At 39.9% G+C, this 18,824-nt stretch overlaps 1 protein-coding gene across 1 annotated transcript in view; it reads right to left on the reverse strand.

The window, feature by feature from the left end:
* Positions 1-1,549: 1,549 nt before the first annotated feature.
* Positions 1,550-18,824, reverse strand: part of LOC144598647 (potassium/sodium hyperpolarization-activated cyclic nucleotide-gated channel 1-like) — a 34,234-nt gene continuing 16,959 nt past the window's right edge. Inside the window, exons 4-9 of the mRNA XM_078408857.1 lie at positions 15,017-15,151; positions 13,340-13,501; positions 9,751-9,844; positions 4,458-4,585; positions 2,485-2,631; positions 1,550-1,795 (exon numbers count right to left, since the gene is read on the reverse strand). Coding sequence (XP_078264983.1) covers positions 1,550-1,795; positions 2,485-2,631; positions 4,458-4,585; positions 9,751-9,844; positions 13,340-13,501; positions 15,017-15,151 — 912 coding nt within the window. The remainder of the gene's footprint in view (positions 1,796-2,484; positions 2,632-4,457; positions 4,586-9,750; positions 9,845-13,339; positions 13,502-15,016; positions 15,152-18,824) is intronic.

Genomic DNA, 18,824 nt, shown 5'->3' on the forward strand with positions numbered 1-18,824 from the left:
AGAGCATGATAGAATCCTTCCACCGCAATAGAGGGGATCTACCTGCGTACTAAATCAGACGGCAAGCTCTTCAACCTCACCCGCCTCCGAGCCAAGACAAAAGTACGTGAAGCTCTCATCAGAGACATGTTGTTCGCCGATGACGCAGCAGTTGTGTCCCACACCCAGCAGGAACTACAGTCATTGATGGACCACTTCTATCGGGCTTGCAAGGACTTTGGGCTGACCATCAGCCTGAAGAAAATGAACGTCCTGGGACAGGATACAGAGGCACCGCCTGTCATCACCATCGACGACTACGAACTCGATGCCGTCCATCAGTTCACGTACCTCGGCTCCACCATCACCGACAACCTCTCCTTGGACACAGAGATTGACAAGAGGATCAGGAAGGCAGCTACAACTCTCGCTCGTCTCACAACTCGAGTGTGGACCAATCCAAAGCTGACAGTGAAGACAAAGATAGCAGTCTACAACGCCTGTGTCAACAGCATGCTGCTGTACGGCAGTGAGACACAGACTACATATGCCAGACTGGAGAGAAGACTCAACACCTTCCACCTTAGAAACATCCGCCATATCCTGGGTATATCCTGGCAAGACAGAGTGTCCAACACCAAGATTCTGTCTCGCGCTGGCCTTCCGAGTATGTACACTCTACTCAGGCAGCGCAGGCTACGGTGGCTGGGCCATGTCCACCACATGGAGAATGGCCGTATTCCAAAAGACATCCTCTATGGAGAGCTAACATCTGGGAGGAGAACCATCGGCCGCCCCCAGCTACGTTACAAGGATGTCTGCAAGAGAGATTTGAAGGTGCTCGACACCGATGTGGGGTCCTGGGAGAGCCTTGAAGCTGACCGTACAAGGTGGAGAGGTACCCTGAACCAACATCTCAAAACGGGGGAAGAGAAACTGATGAACGCAGCGGCAGAAAAGCGGGCACGCAGAAAGGAGCGCAACAACATCAACAAACCAAAGACCACACACAAATGTGACCTTTGCGACAGAGACTGTCAGTCAGGTCACTTGGTCTCTTCAGCCACAAGCGACGCTGCTCTAGCTGAGGTGTGGAGCAAGCAGCCATCTAGGATGCATCACCCATGGTCAGCCATTACCAAGGGGGCCTAAAAAAAAAGATTCATTAAGTTGACTAATCCTAAGGCTAAATCACTTGGGCACCACTAATTTAAAAGGAAATGTTATCCCCATATTTTTCTATTTTTACATTACTTTTTCTCATTTCATCTTTTTGACTTACAAATGGAAATTCCAGGTACTATTTTTATAGGTTAGGTAAAATACAAGGTATAACCTCATGTACAAGAATAGTACAAGGAAGGGAAAAATGGTTAAGCTCTTTGGATCAGATTTTTTCTCTACATCTTTAATTCTAAAGATTTGGAATGCTAAGAGGAACACCATTTGAAGTTGATCAAGTGGAATTGATAATCATCTTAAAAATTATTAATGTCTCAATTAAACTCACAGGTATCCATGAATACTTTTCCACTGCAGGGTCTGCAGCATTTCTATCACAGATCTAGTGTTACAAACCTCCAAAATAAGCACCATCAGAAAGCAGCTTTTGATAATATGCTGTCTCCACTGAAACAATACCAGATTCAATGAAGAACATCCTTTCCGCTGTAGCACCTTCCCTTATTATCACGTCATCTTTCTGAAAGACTTCGTATTGCAGATTTGTGATTACAGCTTTCAAAAAATTTGGATCTGCATCATTGAACAGTGGTACATTATTGACCAGATTTCTGCATAGAAAAGTCAAAATATCCTGTAATAAAATAAACAATGTATTACAACTACTGATTTTGGAGAGGGTATGCTCAAATAATTTGTGATAACTAAATTGACAGTCAGACATGCTTTTCCATGTGCAATTAAGTGCTGATATTTGAACTGGCCTGACCTGACGCGGTGCAATTTTGGGCTAAGACTAACAGGAAAGAGCGGGAAAGTCAGGACACGATGAGCTATGATCTTATTGAATGGTAGAACATGACTCAAGGGAATAATCACACTTAGTGAGATTAGTGCTGCCGACACGGTGAAAGATACTAATTTTTCAAGGTTAACTATTTAAAATAGTAGACGTTTATGTTTTTCACTCAAGCTGCTCTCCTCAGGCCAGGGACACAATTATTTTGGATTTGCAGAGCAAGGATTTGATTGAATGCTGAATATCTTGGGATTATTTTTGTTACATTTTCCAAAACACATCAAATTTTGTGGAAACTATAAGGTAAAATATTTGAGCCTCACTAAAACTAATTAATCCCATTGATGATATTGAATTCCATGTTGTAGATGGTTTTACCATTACCGAAATGCTTTTGAAAAAGTTATCTTATTTTCATGTAAAAGAAATTATTGCTTTTTAAATATTATAACTTTTGTAAGTTTCTTTAAATCCTACAATTTCCTAGATTTCATATTACATGCATTTTAATCACTGTTCATTACCTCTTTCAAGAACTCCGACAATTCAGTAATAATTTCTTCTTGATTAAACCATTTGCCATGATAGCGTTCTTTGTAATATTTTGCAACCTTCATCCTTAACTTCTGAGGGAGTCTCCTATTTTTCATGTACTGTTCTACTTGACATAACTACATTGAAAAATAAAAAAAATATTGTTTAAACTTTAATCCTTTAGTTAAATACATGAATTCTTTAAAATGCTTAGGTCTAAACGATAGCCTTTTGTAATAAACTGAGCCAGCTCTTCACATAAGTGACTAATAAAATTCTTCCACTTCCTTAAGGGTAATAATTTCTGCAATAATGTTTTGTGCAAAATCATACTGAAAATAAAATGCAACATAAATTTGGATAATTTATTGAATTAATTTTACTTTACATTAACAAAAGAGGCATATCTAACTGCATAGGAAGGAACTACAAATGCTGGTTTATCTGAAGATAGACACAACATGCTGGAGTAACTCAGGGACAGGCAGCATCTCTGGAGAGAAGGAATGTCATTTCGGGTCAAGACCCTTCTTCAGACTATCTGCATAGACAAGCTGGGAACTCTGAATTATAAATTTACACCATCTTTCAATGGATGTAAATCACTTTGGACCTAGACTCTAGTTCTGCAGAAATGTAAACCAAAATCAATACTTTGATTCTTCTACCAATATCTGCTATAGGCGTTCTAAACTGAATGTGACTGCCACCTGGAATATTGTGTCCAGGTAATTCTCTACTTTCCTGAAGTGTCAAAGTGTTTGGGTGTCAGACTCCAGCTCATCATCCCTGAGCCAGAGCCAAAATTCCTCAAGCAGCCATCACAGCCCAGATCCAACCTTGACCTTTTTCAAACAAATATATTTTTATATATGTACACATTGAGGTACCAATCAGTGTCTAGAAATATGTTAATTAGTTTCCAGACTTCTGTCAAGTGGTAACTGGGCAATGTACAAATACTGTTGATGGCTTGGGTCGAGACTTCTCGACTGTCCATTTCTCTGGTGCTGGATCAGTTAAGTTCCTCCAGCAGCAAATCTTGCCAGGGGAAGTGGTATCACCTCTTGGTGACCTGGTGCAGCAGATCTTTTCTTCCTGCCTGACTGCAGCATGCTAGAGCCAGGTATTTAGCTGCTTAGCCTGTGGTGCCCTTGTGTACCATTATATAAGCATGTACTTTGTGGGATTGAAGCAATAATGTGCTGCGCCCTTCTTCCTCTATTTCTACTCCAACAAACCTGGGTTTTCTAAGGATGCATCCTCAAGCACAGAAGTCCTGAAGCGTATTTATTATTTGGCCTATATGTTTTAATATATCTGCCACTGAAATCCCCATGTTGCCCAATGGCCGAGCTCCATCTTGCCAAGGTTCCCCAGCTGGGGATTTAACTCTTTGATTCGGTGCCAAGTTAAGGCAAAATGAAGGCAAAGGGAAACAAAAAATTCTATTCTTTAAAAAATGTGTTGATTTAATCTTTTTAATTACTGAAAAGTGTTTTAAGTACTAGAGATTTTTTTATTGTTAACAATACTGATTTTTACCATTTTAAATTCTTTATTTTGTTTTTAATACTCTGTGTTTCCAAACGATCAGCCATGATCACAATGAATGGCGGTGCTGGCTCGCAAAGGGCCGAAGGGCCGAATGGCCTCCTCCTGCACCTATTTTCTGTTTCTATGTTAAACAGATATTCAAGAACATTTCAAACTCCTGAATGCTCAAAGCTAGGGTTGGAACTTTGTAAAGTCCATTGTAAAAGGCTTTCTGGGAGGTTTTGAGTGCACTGCTTCTCCAATACATTGTTCAAGGCTCAGAGCCACATCACCAGACTGTAAGAGGATTCATGCCAACAAGACAGACCCTCCATAACTAGAAAGATCAGGTGAGGCATTGAGATCTGAGCCTTGGTTATATCTATATCCAGATCGACACAAACTCTCCATATTAATTTTTACAAACCTTTTCTCTATACATGCGCCCTGGAGCGTCTGCATTTAACACCATTGCCGCCACATTTCCCACTATTAATGTATGCATCAGGGCTCCAGAAATCATACTGACCACTGTAAATGCAACCTCTGATAACTCTGCAAAATAGTTCAATGAAAAATATCTTATTGCGTGAATAATAATTGTTGAAAAAATTATCCTCTCAGTTGCACATAATGTCTGCAACTAATATATTGCAAAATAACATAAATACTATCTCTAAGGTTCTGATATTATCAAAAATAGATTTGAAATCCGTCTGCTAGATTTTTGAGAGGAGGATAGGTTTTTCCTTAATAGAACTAAAGAAATGTCACCTTTAGGAAAAGTGCTCATTGTCTCCTCAATTGTACATTCATGCATGTTATTAAAACATTAATGAAAATCAACCAGAATCTCAAAATATTCCCAATCCTGGAAAGTCTTTAAAGTAAAATATTTTAAATAACAAATTTTCTTTTTGGTCCATGAATTATGTGTATTGACTTCAATTAATAGAAGTTTGATCAGTTATCAGAAGGAAAGGGAGGCAACCCATTGCAACACGTGATTCTCGGACAGGCAGCATCTGTGGAGAGAAGGAATGGGTTACTTTTCGGGTAAAGACCCTTCTTCAGACTGAGAGTCAGGGAGAGGAAGTCTAGAGATATGGAAGGGTAAGATGTGAAAAGGACAGATCAAAGCAGATGTTAATAAGGAAATGTAGAATGGTTCATTATTAGCCGAGGGGATGGTGACAAGGAAGCATACAATCAGTAAAATTAATCAGAAAGACAATGAAACTAATCAGGGAACTAGGGTGGGGGAAGGACAGAGAGAGAGGGAAAGCAAGGGTTGGTCTTACCGATATACAGGAATCAACACCTGGAACAGCAAATACAGCAGATAAGTTTGAGGTGCAAGTGAACCTCTGCCTCACCTGAAAGGATTATCGGCAAAGATGATAGAGCAGAGCAAGATAGACCACTTGACCCTAAAAACCGTAGTATGTCATGGTGCCATTTAGGTAGGCAAAAACTTGCAGAAACATTTTAAAAGAAAAATAACAAAAATCTGTGAATTGATAGATGAGATATATTCTGCATTTTTATGGTATCATCACACATACTGTTCCCCAAAACACTGATTACACTGCGAGGCATAACGGACAGTGGATTTTGCTTACTAAAATGGCTCTGCTCTTGCTCTGCTCTATTATATTTGATTATCGGGGTCCTTGGATGGAGTCGAGGAAGGAAGTATAGGGACAGGTGCAGGTGAACGACTGCCTCATCTGAAAGGATTGCCGGGGTCCTTAGACAGAGTCGAGGGAGGAAGTATAGGGACAGGTGCAAGTGAACCTTTGTGTCACCTGAAAGGACTGTAACTATGCCTCCTGTCCCTATACCTCCTCCCTCGATTCCATCCAATGACCCTGACAGTCCTTTTCGGTGAGGCAGAGGTTCACTTGCACCTCCTCCAATGCCACCTACTGTATCTGCTGTTCCTGGTGTGGATTACAGTGCATTCATAAAGTATTCAGACCCTTTCACTTTTTCCACATTTTGTTACATTACAGCCTATTTTTAAAATGGATTAAATTCTTTTTTTTTAATCATCAATCTATACATAATGCCCCATAATAAAAAAGCAAAAACAGGTGTTTAGAATTTTTTTTAAAGTAATTAAATATAATTGAAGTATCACATTTACATAGGTTTTCAGACCCTTTACTCAGTACTTTGTTGAAGCACCTTTGGCAGCGATTACAGCCTCAAGTCTTCTTGGGTATGATGCTACAAACTTGGTACACCTGTATTTGGGTCATTTCCCCCATTCTTCCCTGCAGATCCTCTCAAGCTCTGTCAGGTTGGATGGGGAGCGTCAATGTACAGCTATTTTCAGGTCCCTCCAGAGATGTTCGATTGGGTTCAAGTCCGGGCTCTGGCTGGGCCACTCAAGGACATTCACAGACTTGTCACGAAGCCACTCCTGCGTTGTCTTAGCTGTGTGCTTAGGGTCAATGTCCTGTTGGAAGGTGAACCTCTGCCCCAGTCTGAGGTCCAGAACGCTCTGGAGCAAGTTTTCATCAAGGATCTCTCTGTACTTTGCTCCGTTCATCTTTTCCTCGATCCTGACTAGTCTCCCAGATCCTGCCGCTGAAAAACATCCCCACAGCATGATGCTGCCACCACCATGCTTCACCGTAGGTATGGTATTGGCCAGGTGATGAGCGGTGCCTGGTTTCCTCCAGATGTGACCCTTGGCATTCAGGCCAAAGAGTTCAATCTTGCTTTCATCAGACCAGAGAATCTTGTTTCTCATGGTCTGAGAGTCCCTTAGGTACCTTTTGGCAAACTCCAAGCGGGCTGTCATGTGCCTTTTACTGAATGGCTTCCTTCTGGCCACTCTACCATAAAGGCCTGATTGGTGGAGTGCTGCAGATATAGTTGTACTTCTGGAAGGTTCTCCCATCTTCACAGAGGAACACTGGAGCTCTGTCAGAGTGACCTTCAGGTTCTTGGTCACCTCCCTGACCAGGGCCCTTCCCCCCCGATTGCTCAGTTTGGCCGGGCGGCCAGCTCTATGAAGAGTCCTGGTGGTTCCAAAGTTCTTCCATTTAAGAACGACAGAGGCCACTGTGCTCTTTGGGACCTGCAATGCTGAATAATTTTTTTTATACCCTTCCCCAGATCTGTGTCTCGACACAATCGTGTCTCGGAGGTCTACGGACAATTCCTTCGTCTTCATGGCTTGGTTTTTGCTCTGACATGCACGGTCAACTGTGGGACCTTATATAGACAGGTGTGTGCCTTTCCAAATCCTGTCCAATTTAATTTACCACTGGTGGACCAAATCAAATTGTAGAAACATCTCAAGGATAATCAATGGAAACAGGATAAACCTAAGCTCAATTTTGAGTGTCATAGCAAAGGGTCTGAAGACTTATGTAAATGTGATATTTCAGTTATTTCTTTTTAATCACTTTGTAAAAAATTCTAAACATCTGTTTTCACTTCTTCATTCTGGGGTATTGTGTGTAGATTGATGATTAAAAAATGAATTTAATCCATTTTAAAATAAGGCTGTAACGTAACAAAATATGGAAAAAGTGAAGGGGTCTGAATACTTTCTGAATGCACTGTATATCGGCAAGACCAAGCGCAGGCTTGGTGATTGTTTCGCTGAACACCTTCACTCATTCCGCCTAGGCTTACACGATCTCCAAGTTGCTAAACACTAACTTCCCCTCCCATTTCCATACTTACCTTTCTGTCCTGGGCCTCCTCCATTGTCAGAGTGAGGACTAATGCAAATTGGAGGAACAGCACTTCATTTCACTTGGGCAGGTTACAACCCAGCAGAATGAATATTGATTTCTCTAACTTAAAGTGACCTTTGCTTTCCTCTCTCTCCATCCCTCTCCCTTCCTAGTTCTCCGACCAACCTGATGGTACCCCTGATTAAATTTTATCTTTGTATGCTTCGTTGTCATCTTCTCCTAGCTAACAATCTATTCTACATTTTCCATGTGTGAAAAAATTCATCCTTACACTTTTCTCACGCCTCACACTTCCTTTTCTCTGTGTCCCCCTTTCCCCTGACTCTCAGTCTGAAGAATAGTCTCGACCAGTAACATCCGCCATTCCTTCGCTCCAGAGATGCTGCCTGTTCCGCTAAGTTCAGCATTTTGTGTCTATCTAACCTAACCTATCTAACTACTGAGTAGGGAATTTTGCAGCACCAGCTCTTTGGCCTTGACAAAGACTATGAAATCCTCTTACATGTTTTTGGGGTTCTCAAAGCTTTCGAAGACGATTGTGAGACCCTCTTTTATTTACTCCAATTCATAAATTGATGTAGTTGCAATTTCCTGCTTCTAACCTTAGTAACTAACCAAATTTTCCATAAAGTCATGTTAACATGTTGATTTAGGAAAGCTAATTTGAAGGACAGATTGAGACTATATAACTGAAAGAGTTATTTTAATGGAAATTACAGAATGTAAAGCGAAAAGAAGCATGAAATACAATGTTTATGTGAGATCATATTCCTCTGTGTGAACCATAATGTAGGAAAATACACTGTGCCAACTGTTTGGTGACCATACAATGAAGAATAACCTTCCATTTCTTTCACAACCTCAGGGCTTCCAAAATATTTTACTGCTAATGATATACTTTTGAGCTATAGTCACTGTTGGGATATTGGATATTGGCATGGTCACCAATTTGTGCACATCAGGTTTGTACAAGTAGTTTGGTAACAACTCAATTATCAGTTTTAGTGATACAGGTTTGGAATCAAATTTGGCCTGGTCAATGGAAGACTTTCCCATGTTCTTTTCCAAGGATGCAATGCGACCTTTATGTCCGACTGATATTCACACTATGCCTCAGTTTAATATCTTATCAAATAGACTGTACTTCTCAAAGACAGTGCTGCATTCCTTTGGTATACGTATAGAGTCATAGATTAATACAGCGTGGAATGTATTCGGCTCAACGCGCCCACACCGGCCAACAATATTCCAGCTACCCTAGTCCCACTTGCCTGCGCTTGGTCCATAACCCTTCAAACTTGTCCTATCCATGTACCTGTCCAACTGTTTCTTAAACAATGGGATAGTCACAGCTGCAACTACCTCCTCTGGCAGCTTGTTCCATACACCCACCACCCTCATGTGTGAAAAAGTTACCCCTCGGATTCCTATTCAATCTTTTCCTCTTCATCTTGAACCTATGTCCAAGGACCTATGTCTGGTCCTCGATTCCCCAACTCTGGATAAAAGACTGTGCATCTATTCGATCTATTCCCCTCATGAGTTTGTACACCTCTATAGGATCTCCCTTCATCCTCCTGCGCTCCATGGAATAGAGACCCAGCCTACAACCTCTCCCTATAGCTCACACCCTCTAGTCCTGGCAACATCCTCGTAAATCTTTTCTGAACGCTTTCAAGCTTGACAATATCTTTCCTATAACATGGTGTCCAGAACTGAACACAATATTCTAAACGCAGTCTCACCAACGTCTTAAAGAACTGAATATCCATGTATATGTAAGCTTAGATGTTATGGTTGTTATAGTTGTTCCTTGAAGTCAGACAAGATATCACAATAAATGCAGGAACATAGGTACAAAGCTGGCTATTTGTATGCTTCATGCTTATTACTCAGAAATAGAACATCAATTTCCCCTACAGGACTAGAATGAAAAATATTCACCATTAGTATGCTTGAGCTCTTTTAAATTTAGACCTGATAGTTTAACAATTTTGATACCTGTAGGTAAACCTCCTGTCCCATAGCTGTTGCCTAGAGTGTGAGAGATGGCACGAAGTACTCCTGCTGAGTACTGATCAGCCCACCATGCTTCCTGTAAAATAAAACATAATCCTCTGTGCAAAAAAGTACAAAATTAATAGCCCAGAACTACCTACTACCCACTTTTGTTGCAGACCTATGCAGGAAGCATGAATTTAGCTTTCGCAAATCTAGTTATGTCAATTTAGTGACAAATACCATGCATTCCTAAATAATGACGCTATAATAAATCTATCATATGGTTGAAGCAATGCAGTATCAGGCCTCTTCATGAAGCAGCCGAAAATAAAGTTGACAGCTTACTAAAAATTGCTCATGGCTTAGCCAGCTATCAAACTCTCGGTTAATGCAGCTTATGGATGTATTTCAGTTCCTGGCATTCAAAAACTAAAAACTCTTGTGTAGGAGAGAACTGCAGGTGCTAGTTTAAATCGAAGGTAGACACAAAATGCTGGATTAACTCAGTGGGACAGGCAGCATCTCTGGAGAGAAGGAATAGGTGACGTTTCGGGTCTAGACCCTTTTTCAGACTAAAAACTCGATACATTTAAGCAAACTAAATAAATTTTTGAAACGTGCCTTGCGGCCATTTTGGTCCATTCAAAATAATGGAATTGTGCTCCTGTGCCAGATATTATTTTCATGCAGTTTTCATTGCTTTAGTGTTGTGAAACCATTGCAACCATTTCACAAATGGCCACCATAGCTAGCTAATGTTACAAGACAGTCAAGAAGAGGCTGCCTGAAAGGGAACCAGCAAGTTACATGCCCCCATGTTCCCTTGTACCTATATAGTAATCCAAAATCTGGTCCATAATAATCTTTAAAATACCTTGCCTCATGGTGAATTGTGCAAGTCTGCTCAGTAAGTTGAGGATTTAATTAATTGTGCAGGCAAAGGGTGGTGAATAGGAATTAGGTGGAGGGGAAAGTCAGAGATAGCTTGAAGGACAGGATGAAAGTATACTCAACCGAAGATGAGGGGGAAAGGAAAAGATGGCGTCAAGAGAAATTATCATGGTGTAGATCGTTGAAGGGTCAATCAGGGGGGTGATGTAAGGAGAGCAACACTCACTGTTTTGTAGAAGAGGTCGGGGGAGAGTCATTTAAAAAATACTTAAATCAAAATTTGCAGCTGCAATAATAAGATTTGTATTCATGTTCACTAGATTATTAATTCTAGGTCTCTGGATCACTGATCCAGTAACAAACTACATTCCTACCATTACCATCAGTTTTGATTTGAGGTCCTGTCTGGATTACTAAACTACTTGAATTTACATCTGTTCCTCCAACATAAAAACGGTATGAAACTCAATTGATATGGTCATTCGATATCTTTGATGCAAAGTCTTAAAAGGAGGCTTTTAAGTTTGACTTTGTAGAATTGTTTAAAGAAATAAGTGTAATAATACATTTTCACAAAATATTTGGTAATTATAAGGCACATAATAAAGACAATGACACAGTAAATGTAACCACAAGGAAGAAAAAAATAGTTTATAAAGTTGGCTTCAATATTCAATTCAATATGCAATTGAATATTATATTCAATAAGCAAAAATAATCAGAACTGAGGAATTAAAATAGTAACATCAACATTTATAAATGGCATTAAATTGCGAATAATTATGACAAATGGTACATGAAAATTAATGTACTAGAGCAAGTAATCTGTTGGCTCTAGAATACCGAAGTATATAACATATTAAACATTCAAGAAGCACCTTAAAATAGGGCTATGCAGCAATCATTGTTGACTTGTGAGAACAAGATATTAAGCACAGGCCCAAGGTCTCTGATGATGCTGGCTGCCTTTTTGAGGCAGTGACTCTGGTAAATCCTTTTGATGGTGGGGAGGTCAGAATCCATGATGGATTGGGCAATGTTCACAACTTTTTGCAGTCTTCTTCGCTCCTGGGCATTGTTTGTTGAGGAAAATATCAGGGGGATCATTTAGAGGAAAAAAAGATTATCAACTGAAAGAGGTTCAGCACTGCAGGGATGATGAGTCAGATGAATGGAATGGTATTAATACATCACTGGTTAAAGGATAGGTGCAGAGTTGGGGATCGATCGACAAACAATACTTACCTAGCCATTGGCCAGGTACAGTCAGACCTCCATGAAATATTGGTGAAGTTTAGCTCACCTTTCTGGTTAAAGCTGCTTCAGTTAGTATTATCAACATTGTAGGACAGCATGAAGGGCTTACTGTCATGGACATGGCTTGTTGTGTGAACTACTTGCTTTGCCTCATAGAAAATATTCCAGCAGTTCCTGGAATTGCAACAAGAAATTCCAGGGATTGCCAGCCATTACAGATAGTTAAGTCGAGTCATGTACCCAGCCAGATATCAAAGATGAACATTTCATTGCATGTTATTTAAAAAATCAGGAAGCACACAAGGTTATTGTGCCATATCTAAGATTTGTTAAGGCTTTCAAAATTATTTTCCGACAAATGGGTCATCTGGTTTTCCAGATTAACACCGAAATACGTAGGGTAAAAATTTTAACCACATTTTATGAAAAAGAAAAAAAAGAGGGAAAGCAACAAGAATTAGGATTAGTTGAGGTGACCTGTTAGCATAAAAACACATTTTGTAAATTTGCTGAGCTGTACTTAATACTTCAATCCTATTTGGACTAATATAGGATGGAAGACTTCATCCATTGATATAACTGTCAGATTTGGATAAGAACAAGAAAAGTAATGGAATTTGATTCTCAGATGCTTGTGAAAATACCATGGAAGTAAACTATACAAATGTAACATATCTAATAAATAAAACATATAACAACCAAATACTTATTGCTCTAAAAAGAAAACTATCCAACCAAGTATCCAGCACAATATAAAGAAACATGTATGGAACTTCAGTTAAACAAGAAAGTTATGGAGAAATATGGATATAAAGTATTAAAACCAAATACATTTTGTTAGACTATTTTTCAATTAACCCTCAATTCCTAAAATATACTTTTTCATAAATTCATAGGTGATAGGAATTAGGTCATTCTGCCCATCACATTTACTCCACCATTCAATCATGGGTGATCTATCTCTCCCTATCAACCCCATTCTCCTGCCTTCTCCCCATAACCCTTGATACCTGTACTAATCAAGAATCTATTTAAAAAATATCAATTGACTTGGCCTCCACAGCCTTCTGTGGCATTGAATTCCAGATTCACCACTCGCTGACTAAAGAAATTCCTCCTCATCTCTTTCCTAAAGGAACATCCTTTTATTCTGAGGCTTGTGATCTAGGACCTCGGGTCCTAGACTCTCCCACTAACATCTCTCTACATTCACTATCCAAGCCTTTCACTATTTGGTAACTTTCAATGAGGTTGCCCCTCATTCTCCTAACCTCCAGCGAGTAAAGGCCCAGCGCTGTCAAACGCTCATCATATCTTCACTCACTCATTCTTGGGATCATTCTCATAAATCTCCTCTGGACTCTCTCTAGCGCCAGCACATTTTTCCTCAGATATGGGAATAATAAAAATAATCAGTCTAGAAAATGAAAATATTACTCACCGTGAGATTTGCTTTTACCACCCAACTCTTCTCAGGAAATCCTTGCATCATAGGAATAAAGAACTGAAGGCACCCATTCCAATGGCAGACAATTAGCATTATAAAGCAAACAGACATAGTACGCAGAAGCAACTGCATTGGTTCCAGATTTAGATCTGTTGCCTGCATAAGTTAAAAATACTTGTTTGTGAAAATCAATGAAAGGTCTAAAGTAAATGTTTATCATTTTAATCTCTCCTGGAAAGGTTTTAATCATTACTGTAAAGCTAATTTTATTCCTAAATGCACATTCTGCTTTCCAATTAATAATAAGCACAGATTATATTATTTGCAGTTGGTCATACAAAGCAACAGAATGCCAACCACTGGACATGCTCATTGACAAACCTTAGTCCATTCTGGCATCAATTTGCAATATCATGAAGTACTGAAGCTTCGGCCTATTCAGCCAAGTGTGGGCAGCATGTTGAAATGTAACGTTAAACAACTGCAACATTCATAGACTACATGCCTACATGCATTAGTGTTATTAAGTCTTTTAATTTTATTTCAATTAGGAGATTGTTCCATAATGTCCTTAAATAACTGAACGCACCTACAACATTCAATGTCTATATGCAATGAGTATTATAAATGAAGCTCTTTCTGATCTGTTGGCTTACTGGTTTTACATCAGAGACTCACTATAAGCCCCTCACTGCCTATTACTCTGATGTTATGAAAAGCATCTATTTCTGATCCGTGGGAGCATCAGCTGCACTTACCTTCAAAAATTCAGTTCCATTAAATTCACTGGAATAGGGGAGATGGGTATACATGGCATCCAATACTCTATTGTATTTATCTTAAGCAATCACAGTCAAATTTCACCATCTAAATGTTTTGAAATAGCTTCCAGACACACTTAGACTGAATTTCATCCAATTAATTTTTTTAAATTTGCAATGTAAATGTTTCTACTGATATATTTTGCCAATTCTACACCTACCAATCCAAGAATCAAGATAGGAATTGACAAAATGACCTCACAGTGCTGTCCTCGGACATTCAACCTACAGGTTGCTTCAGGTGCAAGGTAAACTACTGTAGGTTGTCAAAACTGTTGAGATGTATTCTCCAAAACCTATTTCCTCTGGTCACTCAAATGCAGGACTCTTCACAATTAGATGAGGACTAAGTACCCAAATCTCTTGTGAACAAAATAATGAGATGTGAAGTTCCCAAAATGTTCAGTCACAAGAAATAAAAGTCAACGCATTAATGAAAATAAGAAACAAGTATCTGGAGTTTTTCAGATATTCAACTGTTCTTTTACCCTTTTTTCCCCATTTCTTCACTGGACCATTTAACAATTACAGACAATCAAACAATTGATCAGTTTCTGCTACAAATTTATCTTTGACAGCTGAAAAATGCGGTTGCCAACACTCAAATAAATTTCTCTCTCCTTTTCATTGAGTGGTAGTCCTAGTCACTCATCAAATACTGTACACACACCAAGTACACACACCAAATGCTGTGTATTAGCATTTCAACTCTGAAACTGAAGGTGTTTTTCTTTTAAAAAGTTAGGTACAGATGAAAATATGCTTAGTGGTGATAATTATACCATCATTACAAATGGTCTAGATAAATTATACATTAATCAAAAATATCTTTGACATTAAATTTCCTTACCAGTTCCCATTCCTTGAAGTGTCTCATCATGTTGGAGATACGCAGAAGTCGTACCAAACTTATTATCCGACCAAAATAAAATAATCTTAAAAATTTAGAAAAAGTGTAAGAACGGAACTTGTAAAATCCAGAAACCTAAAAAACAAAACATGTAACATAATATAATACCTACTGTTTTAATTTTTTTAAATTGCATTATCATGTAGGAAAAATGATTATTAACATCTCAGTGGAATGTCAGGATGGAAGAAAGTCTATCATTTTCCTTTTCCTATTAACAGAGTGAATGACTACTATAAATGTCAAAATCAAGGTAAAGTAAAAAGCTTTCTTCGGGACCTAGTTCACTGTCCAGAATTGCTCATCCCCACCTCCCTATTACTCATTTGGGACTGATGTTCAGGCTTGTACTCACTGACCTTTTACATCATTGAGTTGGAGAGTGGGGTCCAAACCGCAAGCAGATCTAAGGAAATGTAATACAGAGGTCTGCCCCAGCACTATCCTTCTGCTGGGATGTTTCAGTACACAAACACTCTCATGGAAGTTGAACAACTTTTGATGGGTACTGATAGAAGTTATAGCCTATGTGTATTCTGTGGGTTTTTACCATCTAACAAATTCTACTCCAGAATGTACACACTTACATACATGAGGTACTTCTCCGTGTATTGTCACCTAGTCATGGTGCAGAAGCTTGTGTAGTCCTGAGATCCTGAGAGCGATGCCTTCTGGAGCTATGCTCCTGGTAGGGTTACACATGGCAGTGTTCAAGGGGGAGGTCCCTGACAAAGAGCAATCAAACAAGACCTCAACGGTGGAACAGGCAGAGGATGATGGTTGACTTTAGTGGAGCGTCACAATGGCTGGGAAGGCAGATGAAGGTTGCAGCAGAAAAGGGGCCCCGGTCGTCTTGGACTCCATGCACTGGATCCTGACCCAGATCTGTCAAGGACCGTGTGGTGGCTGTCTGTGCACCAGTCTCCCCACGTTAAACAAAGTCACACACAGGCGTCCTCTATGGAGAGGACAGTCATGCTCGCTTCGAGCGACTGCCGATGATGACATGAGGTATCAGGAGCTCATGTATGTGTTGTAAACTATTGCTGCAACGGACCACGGGGGTGGGATGGTCCGTTATTATGACCGAGAGAGGGGGGTGTAAACTTTAACCCAAGGCCAAAAGGGAAGAATTGGGGGAATTCACATGCCGGACGCTGCAAATCGCCCGGCCTCACTTACGGTGCGCCAGGGACAGGCCCGGTACCCACACCGCCTTCGTGCTGCTCTTGCTCTCTCTACTGCTACGACCGGAAGCATGCCACATGGCACCAACTCATTGGTTAATTGGCAAAAGAGGGGGGAAGTGCAACCGAAGCCTCGGTCTGCTATAACCGAGATCTGCTATATAGCGGTCCATTATAGGGTGGTTGCACGGTAGGCCAGGTCATGCCCTCTGGCCTGCGCTGTTGCCACGCAACGCCGTCTGGAGGGCAACCCATGTACTGCAGTTCAGCATTTTCCATGGACATCAGCAAGGTCTTCTGTCCCAGCATCCGTTCAATTGTCATGGGTTGCGCAGAACAGAAATACCAAGTCTTGCATTGCACTGTATAAAACCACATAATACGACATTTTGTGGTCGTTTTCACACGACAGTCTCTTTTTCAAACAGTTAAGTTTAAGTTTAATGTTAATGATTTTGAAGTGCACTTTAACTTCTGTGTTTGTTATTCAAAGCTTTGACAATTACTTACAATTTCATTCATAATGAATGTTGATGAGCCAAGTTATTCACCAATCACACGCTCTACATGAATGCGTAAATGTGCAATTTCACGGGGTTTTTTAACATCCAGCGCAGATAGTTGTGCTTTCCCTCTTGTAAATGCAGGAATTTCTGCTTCACAACCGTAAAATCCAGCATTATCTTTTATGTCAAAACCACGATCAGCTAAAATGACATCCCCAGGGAGCAGGTGGTCAAAAAAGTTAGATGAAAGTGTAATTGTTTTTTCTGTGCCTCTGCCCCCCCATGCCACAGATAAAAATGAAATCACACCACATGGTGTTATGCCTATTAAAAATTTGATGGTGTTCTGGTGTTTATAGTTTGACCAAGTCTGGGCACGCACCTCCAAACCCGTAGGTCTATTACAAAATACTTCAAAGCAATCTATAATCATCACCACACGCTTTCCAAATGTCCGCCGAAATTGCACGGGCATGGTCTTCCTCGGAACCTCTCTTTCAAGCCAAGCAATTAACTTGGATATGCTGTAAAGTGCATCAATCCCAGTATTGAATACGCGCAATATTGTGGATTCACTAACAAGGAATCAATACGCAAGATCTTCATGAGGCACTGCAAGTCTGAGTTTCATCAAGTTGATCAGCAACTGCTGAAAATGTGTTAATGAATGTCTAGTGGGGAGCTTGTCCTTAACATATTTGAAGGCCACCATCAAAACGGCAGACGGTGGTAAACATGTGTAGTACTTAACCTTTTTGTCGTCCTTGGATAAGCTTTCTTCAGTAAGCTTAATTTGGCCTGCTTCTTGTCTTGCTTTAGCGAGCTCTTTATTGTTGTTGTCTGCTTGTGCTTCCAGTACTGTTATGTCTGCTGCACACATTTCTGTTTGTGTTGATGTGTCCATTGTCTCATTGACTGGTGTTTGTGTTTCCATGTGAAGTTCATGGTGTACTTGCAGCTGTGGTTCAAAGATTTCTTCATCATTAACCTGATCAGCATCATTTTGCGGAGCAAGTTCAGCATCATCTCTCACGGTTACTCATACTTCCACAATTTTTTAAAGCACAAAAATTGACCAATTTGGAGGGTTTTACAAGGTAAGTACAAGGTAAGTACAAGGTGCCAATCTCCTATCCCCCCACATCCGGACCAAACTCAGATCCTGGGGGGACAGGGCTTTCTCCATCGCTGCTCCCACCCTATGGAACTCACTACCCCAAACCGTTAGAGACTCCTCCACACTCACCACATTCAAAACATCACTGAAGTCTCACCTGTTCAGTACTGCCTTCAACCACTGAAGGTCACCTCACCTTCTGTCTCCTTTCTCTGTTCATTTATTTATTTACTTATTTATCTATTTATTAATTTCCCTATGTTCTCAAAATCTCTGTAAAGCGTCTTTGAGTATATGAAAAGCGCTATATAAATAAAATGCATTATTATTATTATTATTACTAGTGTATGCTGGAAGCTGTGATGTCCTCCAGACGGCTTGAGCGACTCCGTGCGTCACGCACTTTGACCTTACGACCTTACGTGCAATCCCCCTATTGTGAGGGTTTACTGTATTTTATTCCAAAGCTCTTCACTGACATCCTCTCTGAAACTTTCTACATTGTTGCAACTCAGGGAGCAGTTAATACCATGACAAAATCCTTAAAGTGGTAACATTCTTAAAACAGGTTATCCTTCACAACCTTTATTACATGCCCTTTAAAAATATAATGACTTAACATATTTATAAATTGAATCAAGTCATTGGCCTCTGCATGCCTTGCACTGGTGTTGCTTGTGCAGGATTCATGGCTTCGTTAGATATAGTTGGGAGTATTACATTTTGTACTAAATTTCATCTCACCTTGATTTGTGGCAAAAACGTTATTGTGGATTCCTCATGCACAATAGTTAGAATTGTTTCAAAAGCATATTTGGTCTCAGTCTGCTTTGCAATTCTCCCAGTTATCATTCACTGGATGAAAATGATCACTGAGGATTCTATGGAATTTCTCTCTGACTTTCATATATACAGTAATTCCAAGGCCCATATACCTC

This window comes from Rhinoraja longicauda, chromosome 12 (assembly GCF_053455715.1).
Source record: "Rhinoraja longicauda isolate Sanriku21f chromosome 12, sRhiLon1.1, whole genome shotgun sequence".
Lineage (NCBI taxonomy): Eukaryota > Metazoa > Chordata > Chondrichthyes > Rajiformes > Arhynchobatidae > Rhinoraja > Rhinoraja longicauda.